Source organism: Mesoplodon densirostris, chromosome 15 (assembly GCF_025265405.1).
Source record: "Mesoplodon densirostris isolate mMesDen1 chromosome 15, mMesDen1 primary haplotype, whole genome shotgun sequence".
NCBI lineage: Eukaryota > Metazoa > Chordata > Mammalia > Artiodactyla > Ziphiidae > Mesoplodon > Mesoplodon densirostris.
This window is the reverse complement of record NC_082675.1, coordinates 65535690-65557911: the sequence shown is the minus strand read 5'-3', so window position 1 is coordinate 65557911 and position 22222 is coordinate 65535690. Positions and strand designations below refer to the sequence as shown.

Here is a 22222-nt window from a genome sequence, read left to right as displayed (position 1 = left end):
ACCTATTTATTGGCATTCAGGAACATCCTGCTGCCCCCTTTATATTCTAACCCCAGTAACAACATGTCCAGGGCCTGGACTCAGAGGACAGACCACTTCATCCCTCTGCTCCCAGATACGAATGTCTGCTCCTTCAACTGCTCCTGATAAGCACGTTAAGCTCAGTGTCTCCTACAATGCTCTCCCTCTTTCCCTGATGATTTAAATCCAACCAAATTAGACTTCTGACTCGACATGGTGGATTGACACATGCACTTATTTTAACTCCTCCTCTCTCAATAAAAAAAGTTATAAGCCCACAAAAGCACAGAGAACCAAAGAGATTTCAACACACTTTGGGAGGACAGAAATCGAATGCAGGAGTAGCAGACAGCCCAGCAGAGAGGAATATTGATAAGAAATGCACCGATGGAACCTACAGACCTCCAAGGAGCTCAAGGCTTGGAGGTATCAGGGATCACAAAGGGTGGGGTTCAGGTGCTGGGAGAAAACAGCAGAACTGCATGAAAGACTGCATATAGGACCCCCAAGTCTCCTTCTGCACCCCACACAGCCATGCAACTATCTATCAATCCCTGCCTGCAGGTAAAAGATCTTATTTTCTGGAGAAGCTGAATAAGAGAAACTCTGACCTGGGGACACAGGCACTCAGAAAGTGGGAGAGAGAAAAGGGTCAAAAGACAAGGGGATTCAGGGACTTCTCTGGTGGTCTAGTGGTTAAGAATCCACCTGCCAATGCAGGGAACACGGGTTTGAGCCCTGGTCTGGGAAGATCCCACATACTGCAGAGCAACTAAGCCCATGCACCATAACTACTGAGCCTGCGCTCTACAGCCCATGAGCCACAACTACTGGGCCCGCATGCCACAAGTACTGAAGCCCGCGTACCTAGAGCCTGTGCTCCGCAACAAGAGAAGCCACCGCAATGAGAAGCCCGCACACTGCAATGAAGAGCAGCCCCCGCTCGCTGCAACTAGAGAAAGCCCACACGCAGCAATGAAGACCCAACACAGCCAAAAATAAATAAATAAATAATAAAAATAAATTAATTATTAAAAAAAAAAGACAAGGGGATTCAGTAGCAATGAGCATACCCTAGCACTTGGATGTGGGTTTCTAAAAAACGTCCACTAAAAAGTACCAGGCTCCGAGGATAATGACGGATTCCAGAGTTGGGCAGAGAAAGTCCATAATAAGCCTGGAGCAACTTCTTGTGCCTGCAAGTAAGGAAGTACTCAAAGAATAATCAGGACATTTCAGAAATACCCAGGTGTGATTCTGAAGGGGCTCCCACTTGCCAAATCTGAGACAATTAGAGCATCAACATAAGTAATAATAGTAGCGGATTATAATCCCTAGAGTAACATAAGAATCTATAAGACAAGACATATAAATAAATAGAGAAGAAAGGAAAGACCTTCCTTACACTAGAAAGTCCACTAAAATATGCAGATGAAATTAGAAAAGTTACCATTTGCCAACCATCCTGATGATATTTCCGGCAAGGATCGTCAATAAATGCTAAAACCGGTGGGTCAAAATATTATCAGAAACCGTACAATCGCATGGTCTCAAATATCTCTCTGCAAGATACTTATTAACTGCAAAGGGCAACATAGTAACTTTGTGGTGGTGAGGCCTAGGAGCTACCACGTGAAGAGGTGCTCAGTGTTACATCACCAAGGCAACATCTTATGCCTCCTGGTATGAGGCACTGAGGTCACAGTGCATGACTGAATCATGAGCAAACATCAGACAAACACAAACTGATGGACATTCTACAAAATAATTGGCCTGTACTCTTCAAACAATGTCAAGGTCATAAAAGACAAAGGAAAATCAAGGAGGCTCAGGAGACATTACAATTAAAAGCAAACTGTGATCTTGTATTGAGTTCTAAACCAGAAAAATAAATACCCAAAACAATTTCTTTAGCTATAAAGAATATTAGTGGGACAACTGGCAAAATAAGGTCTGAAGATTATATAATAGTATTCCATCAATATTAATTTCCTGTTTTTTGTTTTTTTTTTTTGCGGTACGCGGGCCTCTCACTGTGTGGCCTCTCCCGTTGCGGAGTACAGGCTCCGGACACGCAGGCTCAGTGGCCATGGCTCACGGGTCCAGCCGCTCCACGGCATGTGGGATCTTCCTGGACCAGGGGACCCGTGTCCCCTGCATCGGCAGGCAGACTCTCAACCACTGCGCCACCAGGGAAGCCCAATTTCTTGGTTTTGATCATGAAATTGTAGTTATATAAGAGAATGACCCTGTTTTTAGGAAAACACACTGAGGTATTTTTAGGAATAAAGTGGCACATGTCCACAATTTATTCTTCAAACCACAAAAAAAAAAAAAAAAGAAAGAAAGAAGGAAAGAAAATTATGCAGAGACTGATAAAGCAAGCATGGAAAAATGTTAGCATTTGGGGAATCCGGTGAAAGGTATACAGAAATCTTTGTATTTTGTTTTTGCAACTTTTCTGTTATTATGAATGTTTTTCAAAAGAAAAAGAAAAGTAAAATAAGATTCAATAATGAAGTAATAATCTGACTAAAAATTTAAGTAAAATTTGATATAACTAGACTGAGAAGATAGGGGTATAAGAGAGCAAAACTCACATCTACCATAATAGGAAGTCAGCAGATGATGTCTAAATTCAATATAGTTAAGAAGAGGGGCTTCCCTGGTGGCGCAGTGGTTGAGAGTCCGCCTGCCGATGCAGGGGACACGGGTTCGTGCCCCAGTCCGGGAAGATCCCACACGCCGCGGAGCGGCTGGGCCCGTGAGCCATGGCCGCTGAGCCTGCGCGTCCGGAGCCTGTGCTCCGCAACGGGAGAGGCCACAACAGTGAGAGGCCCGTGTACCGCAAAAGAAAAAAAAAAAAAAAAAAGAAGAGCAGTATAAGAATAGTACACCAGGTAATAGAAATATTAGATATTTTATATATAATTAGAAATATGGTGGCACACCAGAAGAACAGTGGGAAAAAAAAGAAAAGTAGTTGCTTTGAGAAATGGAACTGGTAATTACAGAAGAATGAGGCATGGACTTGGCTATTTTCTGCTACTATAGGTCTTTCAGAATTATTTAGTTTTTAGTACTTTTAGTATTATTTAGTATTTTTAAACTATTATTTAATATGATTTAATTTTCAGTATTTTTTAAAAAGCGTTATTTAATTATTTATTTTGTGTGAACTACAGACATATACTACTTCTGGAACCACTGGGTAGATGAATCTAATTCTTGGGGGGCCCAACTCCCCAGGAAGGCGTGAAGTCTCTTCAGCCTCCCTTTTATGAATCCCACCTGTACCAATGGCATCACATTATACCAACAGGTTTAAGTGAGCTGTTTCATCCAAGCCACAGGACGTACGAGGTGGGGACGGCTGTTGAGACCACTGGCTGTGACACACTCAGTCTGGAGAGGAGGATGCCGAGCCACGGAGGCAGAGGGTGAGCCAGCCGAGGCCCTTGAAGGCTCTGGCTTACACCCCGCCTGACACTGTAGCATCCCCCATCGGGTGGAGGCTACGTCCACGCCAAAGAAGCCACTCAGCATAGAACACGTGGGCTGACAGCCCTGGGCCTCGGGGGACAACGGCGGCCCAGAACCCTCAGCCTCCTGTACCTGTCCTAGAGGAGCATGGGGCTCCACCTACCTCTCCCTGGATCCCCGCCAGGCTGACAGTCCTCTGGGACCCAAACACACTCCAAGCCGTGAGAAGCAAAATGCTAAATTAACTTCTCCATCAGTAATGGAAAAACTCAAGGTTTATAAACCCTGGGAGGGAGAGGAGCCTGGGGATGTGGAGGAAGCTACCTATGGCCCCGCCACGGGACGGGGGAAGCGGGACTTCCTCCTGAGCCCTCCAGGGGGTAGGGGGCATGCCAAGAGGAAAAGTGAGGGTCTTTGGGGAACACAAGAACACATGTAATGCTTTAATCATCAAACAAGGTCTTTCCTCTAGAAGCACCCCAAGAGTGGGTCAGGGGGCTACAGGGTTGGGTCCAGAAGAATGGCAGAGCCTCCTCTCCTATTTCACTGAAGTGGGACCGTGAGGCTCAGAGGTAGGACATGATCACCTGTCCCTGGGCCAGGGGCTCTGTTCTCATCAGCCCCCTGCTCCCAAAGTCAGAACACTGAAGCTCAGAGGGAAAGGCCAGAATTGTTTTCTGGACAGATCTCAATGTTTAGCTTTTCCACAGTCTGTGCTGAGCCTGCAACTACGTTACTGTTATTATTTATAGCCTATTTAACATCAACTTTTGATTATTCCCTTTGTAGACAGAAGTTAGTGTTTGTTGTTTTATCCCCAGGTCAGCTTCCTCTCGCCACTAACTATGCCTCAGGGTCATTGCCGGCTGCCTACAGGCTCTGAGCCCAGGGACAGACTCCCTTCACCATCAGCCACTGCCCAACACACAGTGGGTGACAAATCCGCTACACACACAGCAATGTCATCCAAAGAGGAGGAACAGCGTAACTAGCCCAGAGCTTCCCCTCCATCTCTAAATAAATGCTTCCCCCACATCTTCACCCCAGGCAGTGGCTCTGATCACCTGCAAAGGCGCAGCATCACTGGGGGCTCTGCTGAGGTTTCTACCTTTGACGGTGAGGTAATGACACTCCCCCCCCCAAACCAGGAACTCTAATCCCCAGGGGCTCACCCAGGGCTGTTGGCACGGCTAGTGCCAGGATCAGGTGCCAGAGTCTGGGGGACTGGGTCGTTCCTAAATCACTCAACCCTCTGCAAACCTCCATCCTTGGTTGTCAAAGAGGGCAAGATTCTTTGTCCACCATTTGAGCAAAATAATGGTAAAGAACAAATAAACAACCAAAATTTTGTCAGCAAATAGAAGGGGATAGGTGATGTCAATTACCAGAGAAATTATCAAGAAACTATTAAGATAGACAACACTACTGGTATAAACATTAAAATTTCTGAGGCTATATCTTACTTGTTCCCAACACTAAAGAAATGTAAAAAAAAAAAAAAAAAAAAAAAAAAATAGGGCTTCCCTGGTGGCACAGTGGTTGAGAGTCCGCCTGCCGATGCAGGGGACATGGGTTCGTGCCCCGGTCCAGGAAGATCCCACATGCTGCGGTGTGGCTGGGCCCGTGAGCCATGGCCGCTGAGCCTGCGCGTCCGGAGCCTGTGCTCCGCAACGGGAGAGGCCACAACAGTGAGAGGCCCGCGTACCGCAAAAAAAAAAAAAAAAAAAAAAAAAGAAATGCCAATTCTGTGACACAGTAGAGGTGTTAGCTAACACTACAATGGCCAGCATATTGCAATATAAATGGATCAAGTCAATATGTTGTATACCTTAAATTTACACAATGCTATAGGTCAAATATATCTCAATTTTAGAAAAAGAGAAAAAAAAAAAGAAGTTATTAAGAGCCAACTGCCTGCAAGTAGGTCCTCAGGCCTGGCTCTCAAACCTGAGCAGGCATCAGAATCACCTGGAGGACTTCTTAAAACAGATCGCTGGGCCCTAACCCCGGAGTTGCTGGTTCAATAGGAGTGAAGAGGAGTGCTAAGAATCTGCATTTCTATCAAGTATCAGGGTGATACTGATGCTGCTGGGCTGAGGACCACACTCTGAGGACCTAAGGGTTTTCAGACCCCAGGATTTGGAGTGTGTTGTGTGGGGAGAGGCATGTAAGTGGGGGAGAGACACATGGGCATCCCAGTGGTGTGGAGGGCAGCCCTTCTCTAGGGATATATTAAGTGCTCGAGGAGCCCAGAAAAAGCAAAAACGGAAGTGGGCTGTTAGAGAGGGCTGCATAGAGAAGGTGACCTTCAAGTAGTCTTTGAAGAACAGGTAAGTGGCAGGTAGGCGAATGGAGCCGGAAGGACATTTAAGGCAGGGGACTGGTGCTGCTGGATCAGGACCCGTTAACTAGTCATAATGCTAGAGCACAAGGCGGGAAGTCACAGGAGAGAAGCCTGAGAGGCCGGCAGGCACTGGGGTTAAAGGAAAGTCTGTGGTTTTTTTCCCCATAGGCCTCGGGAATCATTGAAGGAGTTTTAAGCAGGGCAATAGGAAGTCTGGTAAAACCTTTACCTTTCTGGGTCTATTTGTCTGTGTAATGGGTTGATGGGCAGAAGGTCCGGGCAGGCCTTTTCCAGCCCTGACATGCTGATTCCATGGGGGCAGGGGACAGGGCATGGTGCCATCCAGTCAGTGGCCTCACCCTGTCGGCAGCCCCTTGCAAGTTCAGGGACCCAATGGTCACTCACACATGCTTGGTCTATCTGTCCATCTGCTGCCTCCAGAATCCTGGCCAGCCTGGGAAGTGGAGACAGACAGCTGGAGGTGTCACACACATTGCTAATCTCTCCTGGGCCCGTTCCCCCTCCCCCCTGGCTTGCAGAGCCAAGCGGCCTGGGACTGTGCAGCGGCTCACAATGGAAGGAAGAGGGTGTAGGAGGGAGGTCCCCGGGCTGACCCTGGTATTGTTCTTGGGCCAGAAGAAAGCTTCCTCCTGCCTGGCCACTGCAGTGCTAGAAAAGACGCCGGCCGGCCAGCAAGAGTCAGCGCGTCCTGGGGGGGGCGCCTGCCGTCGGGGCAGCCTGGGAGCCAGGGCCCATTCACAAACGCCTGCAGGAGAGCACGTAGCCCTGTCCGCCCCGCCCCCTCTGCCCTGCCGGCGGCTGCTCCCAGCGAGAGGAGCTGGGGTAAACGAAAATAACCGGGCTTCTCCGCCAGGAAGGAGAACGAGACCAGAAATGGCACCCTGGCTAATAAAGGAATAATGGATGCTTCACACCCTCAGCGACACCTTCCTCCTCCCCCGCCTCAGCTGCTCCTTCCACCGCCCAAGGATGGAGCAGGAAGGTGCTGGACCAGGGTGCAACCTTGTTGAAGGTTGCACCCTAGTCACCCAAGTCACCAGGACATTCCCAAGACAGCTGGGGTGTTACACCAGTCCTGGAAACTGTGCTAGGAACAGACGGTGGGGCTGCAGGTGGGGTAACCCCACTCACCCTGGGCTTTGGGGCCCCTCCTGGAAGGACCACTGGGTCACTGGGGTGTGTGCGTGCATGAGGGTGGCCCTGCCTCTGAGCGATGGTAGCCAGGGTCCCGCGGGCCAGCTTAGGGCCTGCTCTCGGCCTGGGCTTCTGGTACCTCTGCTGGCCTCCCCCTCCCAAGCCCAAGTCATTCCGGGGTTGGGGGTGGGTGGGTAGAGCAGCTCTTGCTGTCTGTGAGATGTCCTGGGCCCAGCAGAGGTCACGAGGGAGGCCATCTTCAGTCTGGCCTTGCTTGGGTCTGCTACTCCCCCACCCTCCCCCATCCGACTGATCAAGCCCCCTGTCCCTCAGCAAAGGATTCTGGGTATGGTCTGGCCCAAAGCAGGGCATGGACCAGATGACGTCTCTACTGGGGGAAGGTCCTCTTTTTAAGGGACCCCGGCCTGTCCCTAACGAAGCAACGAAACGTCCTTCCTCGGCTACTGTGGGAAGATGTGTACAATCCTAGGAATTCCTTAGAGGTCCCAGGAAGAGAGCATAAGGATTGGTCAGGCCTTAGGATTTGGCCCTTGGCTTCCTAAAACCTCCTTCCATCATACATTTCTCTGCTCAAGAATGTTCGGTTGAGTCCCTGTTTGGTCAGGTTCCAAGGCCTCGAGCACCTGCACCAACTGCCCTCTCTGCTGTTGGACACGTCCCTTCAAGACTCTGGGACTCCCCCATTCTCCGTGGCCTCCATTTCTTCTGAACAACTGCTTGCTTAGTTCTGCAGCCCTAATGCCATACCTTTGCTTTTCTCTCTGTGAAACAAAAGGAGAACCTCAAAACTGGCCTACAATGAAGTCCTCCAAATGCCCACGAAAGCCCTCAGGACTGGGACGGTGGGATGGTGGTCTGATTCATCTAGGACAATTTCACCAAGCAGGTGAAATTTGACAGGGCCGTGAAAGAGCAGGGAGATTGGACAAGGGAGAGGTAGGGACACACGAGGTCTACGGGGCACACAGTCTTCTTTGAGATCTCTGTCTTCGTAGGAGCTGGGGAAACACAACCGAATCTCTATCCCTCCACCCGCAACTGCCACCCCCAAATCACAGGAGGGATGTGTGGATGGTTCCCATCTTGTCTGTCAAGCTCCCCAGTTCTGTGCTTGCTTCCAGGTGTAACTGAGCTACTTAGTAAGGCCACTTCCCACCTGTAGAGTGTTTTTTGGTCATTATACGACCTGGTTTATATTGTGACCCTCAGCAAAGCCTTGCAATGAAAGTCAAATCCGTATATGATCCCATGTTACAGTTGAAGCAATGGGAGCTGGAAGAGAATCATTTTGGATGAATTCCAAGATGTTTTGCATGTAGAACCGAAGGCCTCTCAGATGACAAGTGAATGAACTTATTTGTCACCTGTTTTAACTCTCGGGGCTTTTTTTCTGTTTATACTCTGGATCAGTGTTTATCAATCTTTTCCTGTAAAGGGCCAGATCGGATATATTTAGGCTTCGACAGTGGTAGGGTCCACATTGCAGCTACTCAACTCTGCTTCGTAACACAAACACAACCACAGCCAGTGAACAAATGAATGGGTGTGGCCATGTGCCAATAAAACTTTATTTGCAGAAACAGGCTGGGGGGCTGGACTTGGTCTGCAGACCACAGTTTGCCCGCCCCTGTCTAAGACCTTAACTGTGCTACGGATAATTGAGGCTGTCCTATAAGGGAGCCAGATGTTTCCGGGACGCCCTAGAGCCAGAAAGCACTTGTCACCTCCAGTCCCCCCTCCCTGCATACTGCCCGCAGCCCGAGACTGTGAGAACCTGGTCCAGACTCAGCCAGTCGCCTGCTTCCCAGGAACTTTCCTAGCTGTTCCCAACAAAACTCTTCATGCCCCAAATAATAATTTCTTGTAAAAATACTCCCAAACAACAAAAATAAAGATAGGCTGGCCTCACAGCACACACTGCCCATGGCCAATGGGCCTTTCTACCTGGTGGTCTCAGACAGGAAACCATGGATCGAAGAAGTCCTGGTCTCCTCCTTTATTGTATGGGCACCTATTTTTACCCTGAGGGAGGAAGCACTGGGTGGGTGGGAGGGTGGCCAGAGAGCAGAGAGGCTCTCCTAGGTGAGCATTCCTCCTCAGAGCCGGGGCAGGATCTGGAGTCGGCAGGGGTTGGGGGGAGGCCCCTGGAAACCTTTCCGATTAAAAAAAAGGAAAAACATCTCTTCCTCTGTCAAAGGTGTCAGTAGGGGCTCCTCTCTCCCTCACCACACCCCCTCCTCGTCTCTTTCCATTTTTAGTGCCTACAGCAGTAAAGAAAAAAAAAAAAAAAAAAAAAAGAAAGATGTCCATTTTCTTGTTCTTGCTTATTAAGGAAATGACATTCACCCCTAACTTGCTGTACGTGACTACAGTCACCTAGAATTAGAAAATGCTTTTCCATCACCTCTTCCTCCTCGTCGCTCCTTACAAAGGAGCGCCAGGCTGCCTGAATTCCAATCCCACTCCCCCATTTGTAAGCCATGTGATTTGGGGCAGGTATTTGATCTCGGTTTTTTTGTCTGCAAGATGACGATAATTGTACTGCCTACACTCTACAGGGCAGTTACGAGAATTCAGAGATGATACGTGCAGACACGTAGCTCAGACGGTACGCGATTTACGTGAGCCCCTGTGAAGGACTGTGGGGTGCTGGGGGTGAGTCCCTCTGGGATAGGAGCAAGTCAGGGCTCATTTAGTCATTCACCTAATATTTAATGAGCACCTATATGAGCCCGCATGGAACGTAACATTCCAGTGGAGAAGGCAGACCACAAAAATAAAGCATGTGGGGCTTCCCTGGTGGCACAGTGGCTGAGAGTCTGCCTGCCAATGCAGGGGACACGGGTTCGAGCCCTGGTCTGGGAAGATCCCACATGCCACGGAGCAACTAGGCCCGTGAGCCACAACTACTGAGCCTGCGCGTCTGGAGCCTGTGCTCCACAACAAGAGAGGCCGCGACAGTGAGAGGCCCGCGCACCACGATGAAGAGTGGCCCCCACTTGCCGCAACTAGAGAAAGCCCTCGCACAGAAATGAGGACCCAACACAGCCAAAAATAAATAAAAAATCAAAAAAATAAAATAAAATAAAGCATGTGTGTGATGATCACTATGGAGAAAAATTAAGTGGGGGTGGGCGGGAATGGGGAGTACGGAATGGGGTGTTCAAAAGGCTTTACTGAGAAGGTGACATCTGACCAGAGATAGCATCGTCTGTAAAAGGAGATCAGTAACAGCACACCCTCCACAGGGACGATGTGAGGATAAGTAAGATAAGAAAAGGAAAGCACCGTCACAGTTCCTGGAGCCTGGAAGGCACTTAGCCAGTGTTTGCACTGCGTTGCAGTCATTCATTGCTAGATGCTCATTACAGGGACATTAGGAGAATTGCATGTCCTGGTTCACTGAAAAGGCAGCGGCCCCTGCGTTTAAACTCAGTCCATTATGACTAAGACAATGCCTGGTCCACAGAAAGATGCCCAGTCAATCCTGGTGGACTCAGTTAATGAAGTCAGACTGAACCTCTCATGGGACCAAGATGGGACATGAAGCAGGATTTGGGGAAGAGGGCAGGCCTGGGGTTGTGAGGGGGGACTTAGTTTTTACATGATTTTACATGATTTTGCTCCTTGGCATCTCAGGATATTTTAATAATCCTCATGCCTGTGAGTTAGCATATCCTGGAAGTTTCCAGAAGACTTGGCCACAGAGCTGGTATAGCTCTAGGGAATGATAAAGTCACTCCTTCCCATCTGGAGGGCTGGGAACTGGGCTTCCAGCCGCTTCCATCCAGTGTGGGGCAGCCCCTTCCCACCAACCCTGAGTCCACACTGCAACAGCGCCACCTGCTGGAGGAACAAGGCTGCTCCCGCATCTGCCACCATTTTTATTCCTCCGAGCACTCAGTGATTTTCATTCTGAAAGCTCATATGTCCCTCAGATTCCTGGCGGGTGGGGTGGGGTGTTTCTCACCCTGTCTTTATTCGGGGCCAAGCGGGTAAATGGGGTGCTGAACCCCAAGCCTCACTGTCCCCCTCCTTTAGCTGGTCTCCTGTCCTCACTCTGGGTCCCATGTGAAGAGAGTACTTGGGCACATCCAGGAGGCCAGAAATCCCACTCGACTCAGTCATGTTCTTTGTTCAGTGTGTGCGCCACGCCGACCTCACATCAGTGGGCCTACACATTATGCGCTGCACTAAACTAGGTCAGTCACCAGAGGATTAGAGCAACGGACCTGACCAGGTCAGGGTGAGCTCATAATTAACTGCAGACAGACACAGAATTTAGTTTCAAAATTTCCTAACAGGAAAGCAAAATAAGTTGGGTTATGCAGTTCCCATTGTCAGACAAAAGAAGGCAGGTGAAACGTTTCTGACAGAGAATTCAAAGAAAAATGATCAAAATGTGTCCTTTCAGAAAGCCTTAGGCAAGACACGAGATAACTCAACAACCATGTCCTTCAACTGGGGTTTTGTTTAAAACGCAGAAGCATCCAGGGCCGTGTGTGGAATAAAGAGGCAGTATTTCTGCAGGGCCCTGAGGAGAAACTGTTCAAGTCACCACACCTCAGGGGGAAGGAGCCTAGGGTGGCGTCTAGGCTGGAGGTCTTGGACCAGGGGGGAGGAGAGGGGAGCGCCAGGGGAGACCAGAACCCATTCAGATTCGGTTCCCTTGCCTTGCATTGAACTCAGTCAAGTTTATGGGGCTCCATCAATCCCCTCAGCACCGCCTGCCAGCCCCTGTCCTTCCAAGGGCAGAAGCCAGCACTGTAATTCTCCAAGCTCCACACCAGCGGCTCTCTCCCCTGCAGGCCCAGGTGAAACCGTCTGGTGTGGGGAAGGCCACCAGCACGCCTCACTCTGTGGGCGAGCACCCTCCTTGTCTGTGCAGCAGATAGAGGCTTAATGGGTGTGCCCTCCCGGGAGCTGCCACGTGTTCCCAGGGGTCTGAGGATTGGAGGTGGGGGGAGGGGTCCCTGGAGGAATGTCAGGCCTGTGCATGGCAGGGGACACCTGGACCAAACAGGTACTTCCTTCACTTGTGCGGTTGCCTCTTTCACTGCCTCTTCTTCTCCCTTGTTCTGGGGAGAAGGCCTGAGCCTGGAGGGCCTGCGTCATTTTGGGGACAATGTTAAGCACGGTATTTGCACGTTGAGCACCCGCAAGGCAAGGACACCTTCGGCTGCTAGGGACAAGGGACCTCCCGTTGCAAATGTGACTGCGGAGTCTCCAGAGCGGTGCGCTGGTGCCCTCTAGTGGGAGCAGATCACGGCGCAGCCATCCGTCCCTCTGCACCTGCCGTACCTGACCCTGGGGCCACCCTGGGAGCGGGATTACAAACGATGGGGGCTGGAATGTCCACATCACTGCCAATACGGCAGGCTGGCCAACCCCCTTCCACGGTTCACAACAGAGGTGCCCAAAATGCAGGCGGGACCCCCAGGACTCCATTCTAAGCCCAGTTGTATAGGTGTCAGCTTCTGCCCTGCCCTGTGGCTTCACCGCCTGAAACCATGATGGATGTCCTCCTGAATCCATGTTACCACGTTCAGGGACTCCAGCTGCCTTTTCCAATCAGAGCTCCCCTGAGGCTGCTGAGTTTGGGGATGCTGACAGCTGGCTGCTGGCTGTCACCCAGCCCAGCTCACTCTCTCTCCCCCCTCAACTATCACTACAGGGAGGCAGACCTTGGGGACAGTCCACATCACCAGCATCAGCCTTTACTAACCAACTAAACGCCTCTTATGGGTGGAGAACTGTGCCTGGCGGATGTGGGTACCTACTGTCTGCCCCACTTCCTCAGGTTCTTGGGTGGCTCCAGGGGCCTGAGTCCCAGCAGTGGGGTTCCTGGATTCATTGCCCACTGTGCAAACACAACCAGGTGGGACCACCAGGGATCGAGTCCTTGGCTTTGGCTGGAGGGGGGCGTGGACAGGCACCCAGGCATCAGCAGCTGACCTCGGACTGAGGCACTCCCACCGAGGACCACTCACTGTGACATGTGCCCCATGGGTGAATCCCAGTGAGAGACAAGCTAGAGCTCCCAGAGATCTACAACAGGCATTAAGTTGGGGGGCCACTGGGGCCCTCGGCTCCTGACTCAGCCATTCTTTCAAGCCCCAGGCTGCAGACACTGCACGGCACTGGAGAGGCAGATGGAGCATGCAGGGAGGCGACCAGATTTCCCTCTACGGGGACACTGGCCTGGGCAAGGCACCAGCGTTCGCTCAGGCGTTGATAGCTGCAACTGTGCACTACCGTCATCAGAGCACAGGTCTCATTTCTCTTCTAGACTGTGCCGCTCCCGGCAGCTGTATCTCATGCAGTTCTCTCTCTCTCTAGAAGGCTGGTGCAAAGCCCTTGTCCATGAAGAAGAGTTAGGCGAACAAGCGAAGGAAAGAGGAAATCGGGGCAGAAGCGCCGTTGCTGACCCGACCGCCTCCTTCTCCGCCAGCCCCTCTGCCCCTGGATGGGGTCATGGGACTAGTCCTGTCCAATGGGCTAAGTACAAATGACACTTCTGGGTCAAAGCATTTGAGACCCAGATCATGACCCTCCAGCTCTCTCTTTGTCCCTGCCAGGGCCACCTGGGGACTGTGGGTTGAGATGGTAGGGCCACAGCATGGAGTCCAACTGGACCTTTGAGCCCCTGCTTTGGAAAGGAGCTGCCCTGGTGGGTAGCTAGACCCTCAGCAGAAATCTCAGTAAGTGACAAATAATATCCTGTGTGTGAGGCCTCTGAGATTTGGGGGTTTGTTTAATATCATGCCATGGCCTATAGTATCTGAACACAGCAGATGATTGAAAAATTCTGTCTTGTTTTAAAAAAAAAAAAAAAGACATACGCCCCAGTTATCACACCAACAAGAGCATAACCAGGTTCATGTCAAAGTTCTGCTGGGAAATGATGGTAGAAACTCATAGGCAGAAGGATGGACTGAACGTTAAGACAAATATCCGCCTCTCTTCTTCTGGGTGAAAGAAGTGGAGGGCAGGTGGGCAATGAGCTTCAGGCCAACCTTCTCCCTGCGTCCTCCTATTTTTGTTCCTTCCTGCCTCCAGGAGGGGAGGGGAGGCTCTAGGTTTCTTTCTTCTCCTCAAAGCCTGACTTCTGTCTAAGACAGTCCCCAGGAAGCCCACTCATCTCTGCTCAGGCCCTTGACTGCTGTGGATGGGCTGGGGTCCCCAGACTATGGGTGGGGCTTCCCTCCCATTCAGCAGTCTTCAGCTGGGTGCATGCTGTCCCCCACATGTATTTGAAAATGGGAGGTGTTTTTGGTGGTCACCGTGACTGCCCTCTCCCCAGTGACTGGCATTCAGTGGTTGAAACTGGGAACACTAAATACCTGTACGTATTGGACAGGTCCACACAATTAAGATCTGTCCCACCCCAAATGCCAATAGCTAGGCTAGCTGACCCTGAGGCCCCAAGGCCAAACAACGGAACCAGCCAGCCCTGTCTAGGAGAACACTAGGAAAATTCAGAAAACAATCACCCTGACGTTCTCTCTCACTAGACCTCAAATTCTACCACCAGAGATATATGTTTTGGGATCAGGAGGCCTGTTGGCCTTGTCCTAATGGTACCATATGAAATGCAAATTCCCCAAAGAGACGTCAAGCCCTGAGCATGATCAACTACAACTTTTCAACTCTTGTAGATAACCTTGATAAAACTGCAGATATTCTGTGATGCTTTAACAAATACAGATTCCTGGGTACAATCAGTGGGTGAGGTCACCGCCTCCAGGATGGCCCCCACTGACCTCGCCTCCTGATGTTCACACCTTTGTATAGTTCCTTCTACATTGTACCAGGGTTGGTCTGTGCAATCAACGTATATAGCTTGTGGCATGGTGAGAGTATGTCACTTCCAAGATTAGGTTAGAAAAGATTAGGACTTCTGTGTTGGATGCCCTCCACTCTCTCACCCATGATATGTCTATGTCTGTCTATCTGTCTCTCTTCCTTCCTCCCTCCTTTTGGAGGAAGCCAGCTGCCATGATGTGACACTCAAGTGGCTTACGGAGAGGCTCATGTGAATGAAGCCTTCTGCCAGCAGCCAGGGTAGAACCGAGTTCCCTGCCCTCTGCCATGGGAGGGAGCCACCATGGTAGTGAGTCCTCCAGCCCCAGTCCAGCCTTCAGATAACTGCAGCCCCAAATGACACCTTGATCACAGCTTTGTGAGAAACCCTGAGCCAGAACCACCTGGCTAAGATGCTCCCAGATTCCCGACCCTCAAAAACTGTGTGTGATAACAAGTATTTATTGTTTTAGGCTGCTAAATTTTGAGCAACTTATTACATAGCAATAGATAGCTAATACAGTGGATCTAGGGTAAGACCCGGAAAGCTGTAGATCTGCTCAGGGACTTGTCTGTTGGTAGTTTTCTGAGGGCAAAGCTGGTTCAAAGTGTTGGTGTGTGTGAGTATCAAAGCCCGTCTGCTGTGTAGATCCTGACTGGGAATGGAGACCAGGGGCAGTAGGCTTCCACTCACGTCACCTCTAAGAGCTGATGTCTCACGCAGTGCCTAGAGACCAAGAATGTTTGCTGATGGATTGTTCCTGAGAGAGAGAAAACCCTAGAATATGAAACCTGAGCAGGACCTTGGTCGGATGGTTTTCAAAATCTGTTCAGTAGTGGAACCATATCTTCGAATGAAACCATTTGTAGAAGACTGGTTTAGAGACACAGGCTGAGCTGTTCTGGGAGAGCCTGCGTGGGGGTCCCCTCGAGCCTGCTTCTTCAGCCACCCCACTCCCCACTCCAGAAGCGTCCCTGAGACGCCTCTGGAAAATCCCAGAGCTTTACAGTTTGCAAACCTCTAATCTAGTTCAACTGTGTCTTTTACTGATGAGTAAACCAAGGCCCACAGAAGGGAGGTCACTGGCACGTCTGTGGCAGACGCCTATCCTTTGACTCTCGTGACCTCTGATGCAATCTTTCTGCACTCCTTGGGTTGCCACTCAGGACAAATGCACAAGGTGGAGATGGGGTATAGGAAATAGCTCCCTCTCCCACCTCCTAAGAAAGTGGGGAGCCCCAGAGCCTGTCCACCAGCAGAGGGAGCACCTCCTATGTGCCAGGCAGTGTTTTCAGTGCTTCACGTGAATTCATGTGCTCTATCTTCCAGACAATCCTAAGACGTAGATACTGTTATTATCCTATTTTACACAGAAGGAAGCAGGCAGAGCAAGGTAAGTAACTAGCCTGACCCCTTGGCTAGTCAGTGGCATGGCCAGGATGCCATGGTGTCCAGACACCAAGCCCTTAACCCCTGCACTCCGCTGCCTCCCCCAGGTAAGGGCCTGGCTCCCTCTCCCTTCTAGCGGGAGTGAAAGGCCCTCTGTTGTGCTCCCCAAAGAGCTGGGAGGCAGTCACCCAACAGGAGATGTGATCACACCTGTAACTTTTCTGGCCAGGATGCCCCAGGCTTCTGGCTCAAAGGCCACTGAGGGGTCAACACCTCTCCTAGGGCAGGGGGCTCCTCACCTAGGTCAGTGTCTCTCAAATGTACTTTTTCTATCAATAATGAATGCTGTAGGCATTTAGGAATGGAGTGATAAAGTGGCGATTTCTGAGTACTTTACCTTTTGACTTTTGCAGCAGGGCTAGCTTTATACTAGCTGTGAGAATTTAGTACAGATCCAGGCCAGAGGGTATTTCATTAGCCGATACTCTGTGCCTTTGACCTACACATCATGGCCTAGACCCTATTGATTATTTTTCTCTCAAGCATAGGAAAGTTGCAAGAACAGTGCAAAGAGCCCCTCCCCCCAACCCCCATCCCCCTCACTCCGGCTCCTCTCTCCCTCTGTAGATCTACAAACTCATTATCATTCATCTTTTTCTAAACCATTTGAGGACACGCTGCAGACATGAGGCCACATATCCCGCAAATATTCTAGCGTGTGTTTCTCAACAACAAGGACACTCACCTACCTAACCATCATATAGCCCCCTAAATCAGGACACTTCTAGCCAAGAAACACTACTGCCACAGACCCCAACTCACATTCTCCCACTGTCCAACAAGGTCTCTATTTCTTTATGGTCCAGGATCTCAAAAAGGAATACATATTGCATTTAGTTGCCTGCCTCTTCAATCCCCTTCAATCTGGGAGATTCCTCAGTCTTTCATGTCCAAGCAGTTTTACAAGATGCCCTTTCCATTTGGTTCCTCATGACCAGATGCAGGCTGTGCTTTCTTGGCAGGAAAACCCCAGAAATGATGCTGGGCTTCCTCCGTGCAGCACATCATGGGTACATGGTGTCCACTCACCCCACACTAATGATGTTAACCCTGACCACCTGGTCAGGTTGGAGCCTGACAGGTTTCTCCACCATAAAGTCACCACACTTTCCCTTATACTGTGCCTACATGTGCCCCAGCCTGGTGCCTGGTGAGCTTCCAGTCTGCAAGGCAGGGAGGAGTCCAAACAGAGCCCGGTGGTCTCAATGAGTTAAGAGGACAGAGTTCAAAATTCAGGGAGTCCAAGGCCACTAGAATTTGGAAGGCAGAGTACCAGAGAGGAGAAAGCTGCACACAGAGAGAAATCCAGAAATTGCAGGCCCTTGAGTCTTTGGCTGAGCACCAATTTGTGCATGTATGTGAGGAAACTTCCAGGGCTGGTGGAAAGCTACCTGCAACAAATTGATGGCGTAATCCCCTGAGATCACACATGGCTGGAAATAGTTTGTATTCCCAGCTGACATGGTGGAAATATACCTCCTAGGACATAAAGCACCGAGTGGCAACTTCAGAAGGCTATTGACCCAGTAGTGGAGCAAATTTTGCTCTAAAGGCTTCCCACCTAACAAAGCTTAAAAAGCAAGCCTAGAAAGGATCAAACTCTTGAAGTAACTTAACTGTGTTCTGGAATAAAGTTCAAAATATTTTAATTAATAATAATAATATCCAACACCCTAAAATTCCTAATATCTTGCATCTAATATAAAATTACCAAGCATGCAAGGAAAAACACAACCCATACCCAAGAGAAAAATCAGTTAACAGAAACAGACTGTGAAATGACATGGATGACAGAATTAGTAGAGAAGGACATTAAAACAGCTACTATAAAGTATTCCATGTGCTCAAGAAGATAGGAGAAAGCATGAGCATGAAGAGGAGAGAAATGGAAGATAAATACCAAAAAAAAAAAAATCCATAACTGAACTTCTAGAGATGAACAATATAATATCTTAAATGAAAAATATACAGGGCAGGATTAACAGTAGATTAGACACTGCAAGAAAAGCTTAGTGAACTTGAAGACATAGCAATAGAAACTATCCAAAAGGAAACACAGAAAAAAAGACTAAAAAAAAAAAGCAGAGCTTTGGTGAACCATGGGAAAATATGAAGAAGCACAGTGTGCATATAATTGGAATCCCCCAGAGGGTGGGTTCTGGGGGAGGTGAGGAAGATAATGGCTGAAATTTTTCCAAATTTGATATAAACCTACACTATAAACCTACAGATGCAAGAAGCTCAACAGACTCCAAGTGGAAGAAACACAAAGGAAAACCAGCCCAAGTCACATCCCAATCAGATTGCTGATGCCTTGACTGTTCAGTCTATTGCCTCTCATTAATAGGCCCAAGGCATAAACACTCAACCAAAAAGGGGGTAAGTCCTGCAGGGAGCTGGAAGAGAAGAATGGATGCAGCTGACACAGCCAGACAGACTGGGAAGAGAGAGGAAAGCGTGATGTGGTGAGTGCAGTGCGTGGCAGGTCACGTGGGGCAGGATCGGTCATGGAGGAGGGTTTGCTGCTCCCCTCCTCTGCAGGAGGCCTAGCCTCATTCCCGGAAGCAGCTACACTCCTACGGCTTCTGCCCAAAGCCCAGCACCAGAAGCATCTAGGGACCTCGATTTGCTGTCTCTTTGCTGAGTAAATCCTCTTGTCCTGGAGCCCGGCCCGATTCAGGGAAAGGAGTCCAATCAATGACAAAACCATCAAGCACACCAGACACCTGGAGGCTGGCAGGACAACTCCACTTTTCAAAGGCCTAAAAATAGCCCTGACCACATCTGAAACCATGACAGCCCTGCCAGTCCCACCGGAACACGCTGCAGGTTGCCTCACCTCAGACGTTTCAGGTCACGGGACAAAAGCTTCCCAGTTTGCTGAGTTGCCAGTTCATGGGCCATTTCATCCATGTCAGGTCTGCCACCAGCACCTGTGGCACAGCTGAGCACAGGCTGCCACACACACATCACAGTGGGACACTCTGCACCAAGGCAGGTACCCACCCCGGCCCACCTACCACTGCAGTACATCCAGCTCTACCCTGCAGGAACAAGGGGCCAGTGGGAGAGTTTAGGCCCTGAGCAGGCCGAGGGCAGGGGGAGGGGTGTGTGGAGACTCTGCCCCTGAACCTACCTGCCAGGCCGGGAGGACCTTCTCGATGTCATTCAGGTTGATTCCATCCCCATCTTCCAGCTTCCCTTTTCCACACCTGGACCAGAAAAGACATAACAACATTGAAAGGACAGCTCATTCATGCATCCTGTCCAGGCCCAGCAAGCAGGAAGAGCAGGGGTGGTCAGGAGACACCAGGTCCTACTCTCTCTCAAGGCCGAAGAATCAGCCTGTCCCACCTGGGGGAAATGGCCCTGGAGAAGTGCCCTCCTCCCTCAGGCCTGCAACACAGGCCCTTCCTTGAGGACAAAGGACTGTGTGCAGGCAGGAATGTGGGACCTGGGGTGGGGCAGAGGCACTAACAAGGCATCCATCCCCTAGGGAGGTGAAGGATACCAGAGTTCCCCTTGACCTTTCCAGGCAAAGAAGTTAAGCGCCTTGCCAATGAACGCCCCAAAGCGTATCACAGATCCTGCAAAAACCCATCATTTTGCCCGGTTACACCAAGGGGAAAGCAAATGAACAGAGAGATCAAGCAACTTTTTCAAGGTCACACAGGCCCCCAGTAGGGCTTCCTCCCTCCCGGGCCTGACTTTGCCAGTCCAGCAAGCCCGCTCAGATGCCAATGCTTTGTCTTCATGTCCTCTGTGGGTGGGCACAGATTCAGACCAGAGGTGCCGACCCCGATTCACTGGCAAAGGCCCACATCTTCCACATATTTGAGGGTGCAGGCTCTGGAGCTGCAGGGCTTGGAACCCCAGTGGCATCACTTACTAACTGGGTGGCCCTGCTCAAGTCACTTTCCCTCTCTGTAACTCAGTTTCCTCATCTGTAAAATGGGGATAATTACTAGCGCCTAACATCACAAGGTGGTTGGAGGATTAAATTAGTTAATGTACTGAAGTGCCTAGACCTGTGCCCAGCATATACAGTAAATGCTATAATAAAGGTATATGTAGAAAATATATTATCATGGTAAATACAGGCAATAATTCAGTAAAATTATAACAAAACAAATAATAAGGGAAATATATTAGTGCTACTAGGACTGTTATATTTACTGTCCTTGTTGTTATTGTTATTGGGGCACAGAGGCAGTGCAGTGACTGATTAATAGCGTAGATTCTAGAGCCAACACAGCCTCATGCAAGTTACTCAGTTTTTCTGGGCCTCTAGATTCCTCATCTGTTGAAGTGAAGATAATAACAGCTCCTACCTCCCTAAGCTGTGGTGAGTTTTAGATAATACAGGCAAGCGGTTAGAACTGGGATTGGTGTATGCACAGTGCACAGTAAGTATTAGTTACTATTACTATTATGTATTGTTATTATTATTGGCCCAGGTATGGTGAGGGCTACCTGATGGGTTGGTGGCAGCATTTTCCAGTTCCAGAGTTAATGCAACTCTCAAATTTCAGAGTAATTAGCTCATTTGATCCAATATTTGCCAAGCATCTCTTGTGTTTTTGGACCTGTCAAGTTTTCCTGGAGTCGTGGAAAATAAATCCCACGTGGTTCCTGCCCTCAGACAGCTCACAGCTCTTAGCCAAGGAGTCCTGAGCCCGTCTACAGGGCAGTGAACCTGAGCACCAGTAGGGGGCAGCATGAGATAAGTGCTATGAAAGTCCCGTGCACAGAGGCACCCTGAAACTCCAAGGAAGAGAAACGGGGTGGCTACAAAACCCAGTACAGCTTGGGGGAAGGGGTGGGGGATAGGATCTATGCCCCGTTCAACATACGCTTGTGTCCCTGGGGGCTCCGGCTTGGTCTGGGCCCTCCGCGTCACAGCACGGTGGTAGTGCTCGGTGGCAAGTGAGGACGCGGGAGTGGGGGGAGGTGGGACGCGGAGCAGCTCCTCCCAGAGGAGCAGCATCTAGAATAGCCTGGGGAGGAGGTGGGGGGGAGGTGGGACGTGCTATGGTCCAGCAGAGAATCTTGGAGAGCGTCCCAGGCAGAGGGCAGCAAGGCAAAGGCCTGGGGCTAAGCGCAAGGGTGTTGCCAGCAAGGAGGGCAGGGTTCTTGCGGCTGCAGAGGGGTGCGGGGAGGGGGCCAAGGGGCAAGATGGCGCTGGAAGGCCAGGGTTGGGAGCACAGCTTGGGTTCTGGCCGGTGGAGATGGGGTGGGAGGGGTGTAAGGGGACTTCTTGCCTCTTCAGCCTCCAGCCTGGTGGTGATGTGCAGGGCTGCAGAGGAGGTGGAGAGGGGTCTGGAAACATCCAGCTGCCTTTCAACTAACAAGTCTGCCTGGCAGAGACAGGCTGGCCCGTGAAGACACCACCTGCTCACAGACATCTGTGTTCCCTGTGTCCCGGGGCAGTGAGGGGGAGGGAACTGGGGGCTCTGGGGCTGACACCCCTCCCCCAGGTCATGTGAACATGTAACACACCTCTGGCTCCAACCACCCTCGGGCACCAGCCTAGCACGTCATGGCACAGCCTTTGAGTCTCACCTCATCAGCCCCTGGGGTCGGCAAGGAGGGCTGCTGTGCCCCTAGGCCCGCCCTGTCGGGGGCTCAGAACTCCCTGGAGGGACGGCAGGCAGGTTCCAAGGGCAGAAGGTTGCTATAGACCAGCTGAGTCACTGCTGCTAACAGGGTTTCCAAGGTAACAACCTCCTCTGATTTCTGTCCCTCCGTGGAAACACGGGCTGCGGGAAGCCTTGGCAACCGAGTGGTACCCTACTTCCAAGGGCTGCTGCCGTGGCTGGGCATGTGGAGTCCATCCCCAGAAAGGCCGGACTCCAAGGGTGACACAGTTCTTGGCTTAGCCACAAGGTGGCCACAGGACGCTGCACCCAAACTCCCCAGGATCCCAGGAGAGACGGGATTTGGTC

General features: G+C 50.5%; 1 protein-coding gene across 8 annotated transcripts in view; it reads right to left on the bottom strand.

Moving 5' to 3' along the window:
- Positions 1-22222, bottom strand: part of CTIF (cap binding complex dependent translation initiation factor) — a 311698-nt gene that overhangs the window by 171818 nt on the left and 117658 nt on the right. For all 8 annotated transcript variants that reach the window (XM_060118402.1, XM_060118403.1, XM_060118401.1 and 5 more), the window contains one exon: positions 19414-19489. In XM_060118402.1, coding sequence (XP_059974385.1) covers positions 19414-19489 — 76 coding nt within the window. The remainder of the gene's footprint in view (positions 1-19413; positions 19490-22222) is intronic.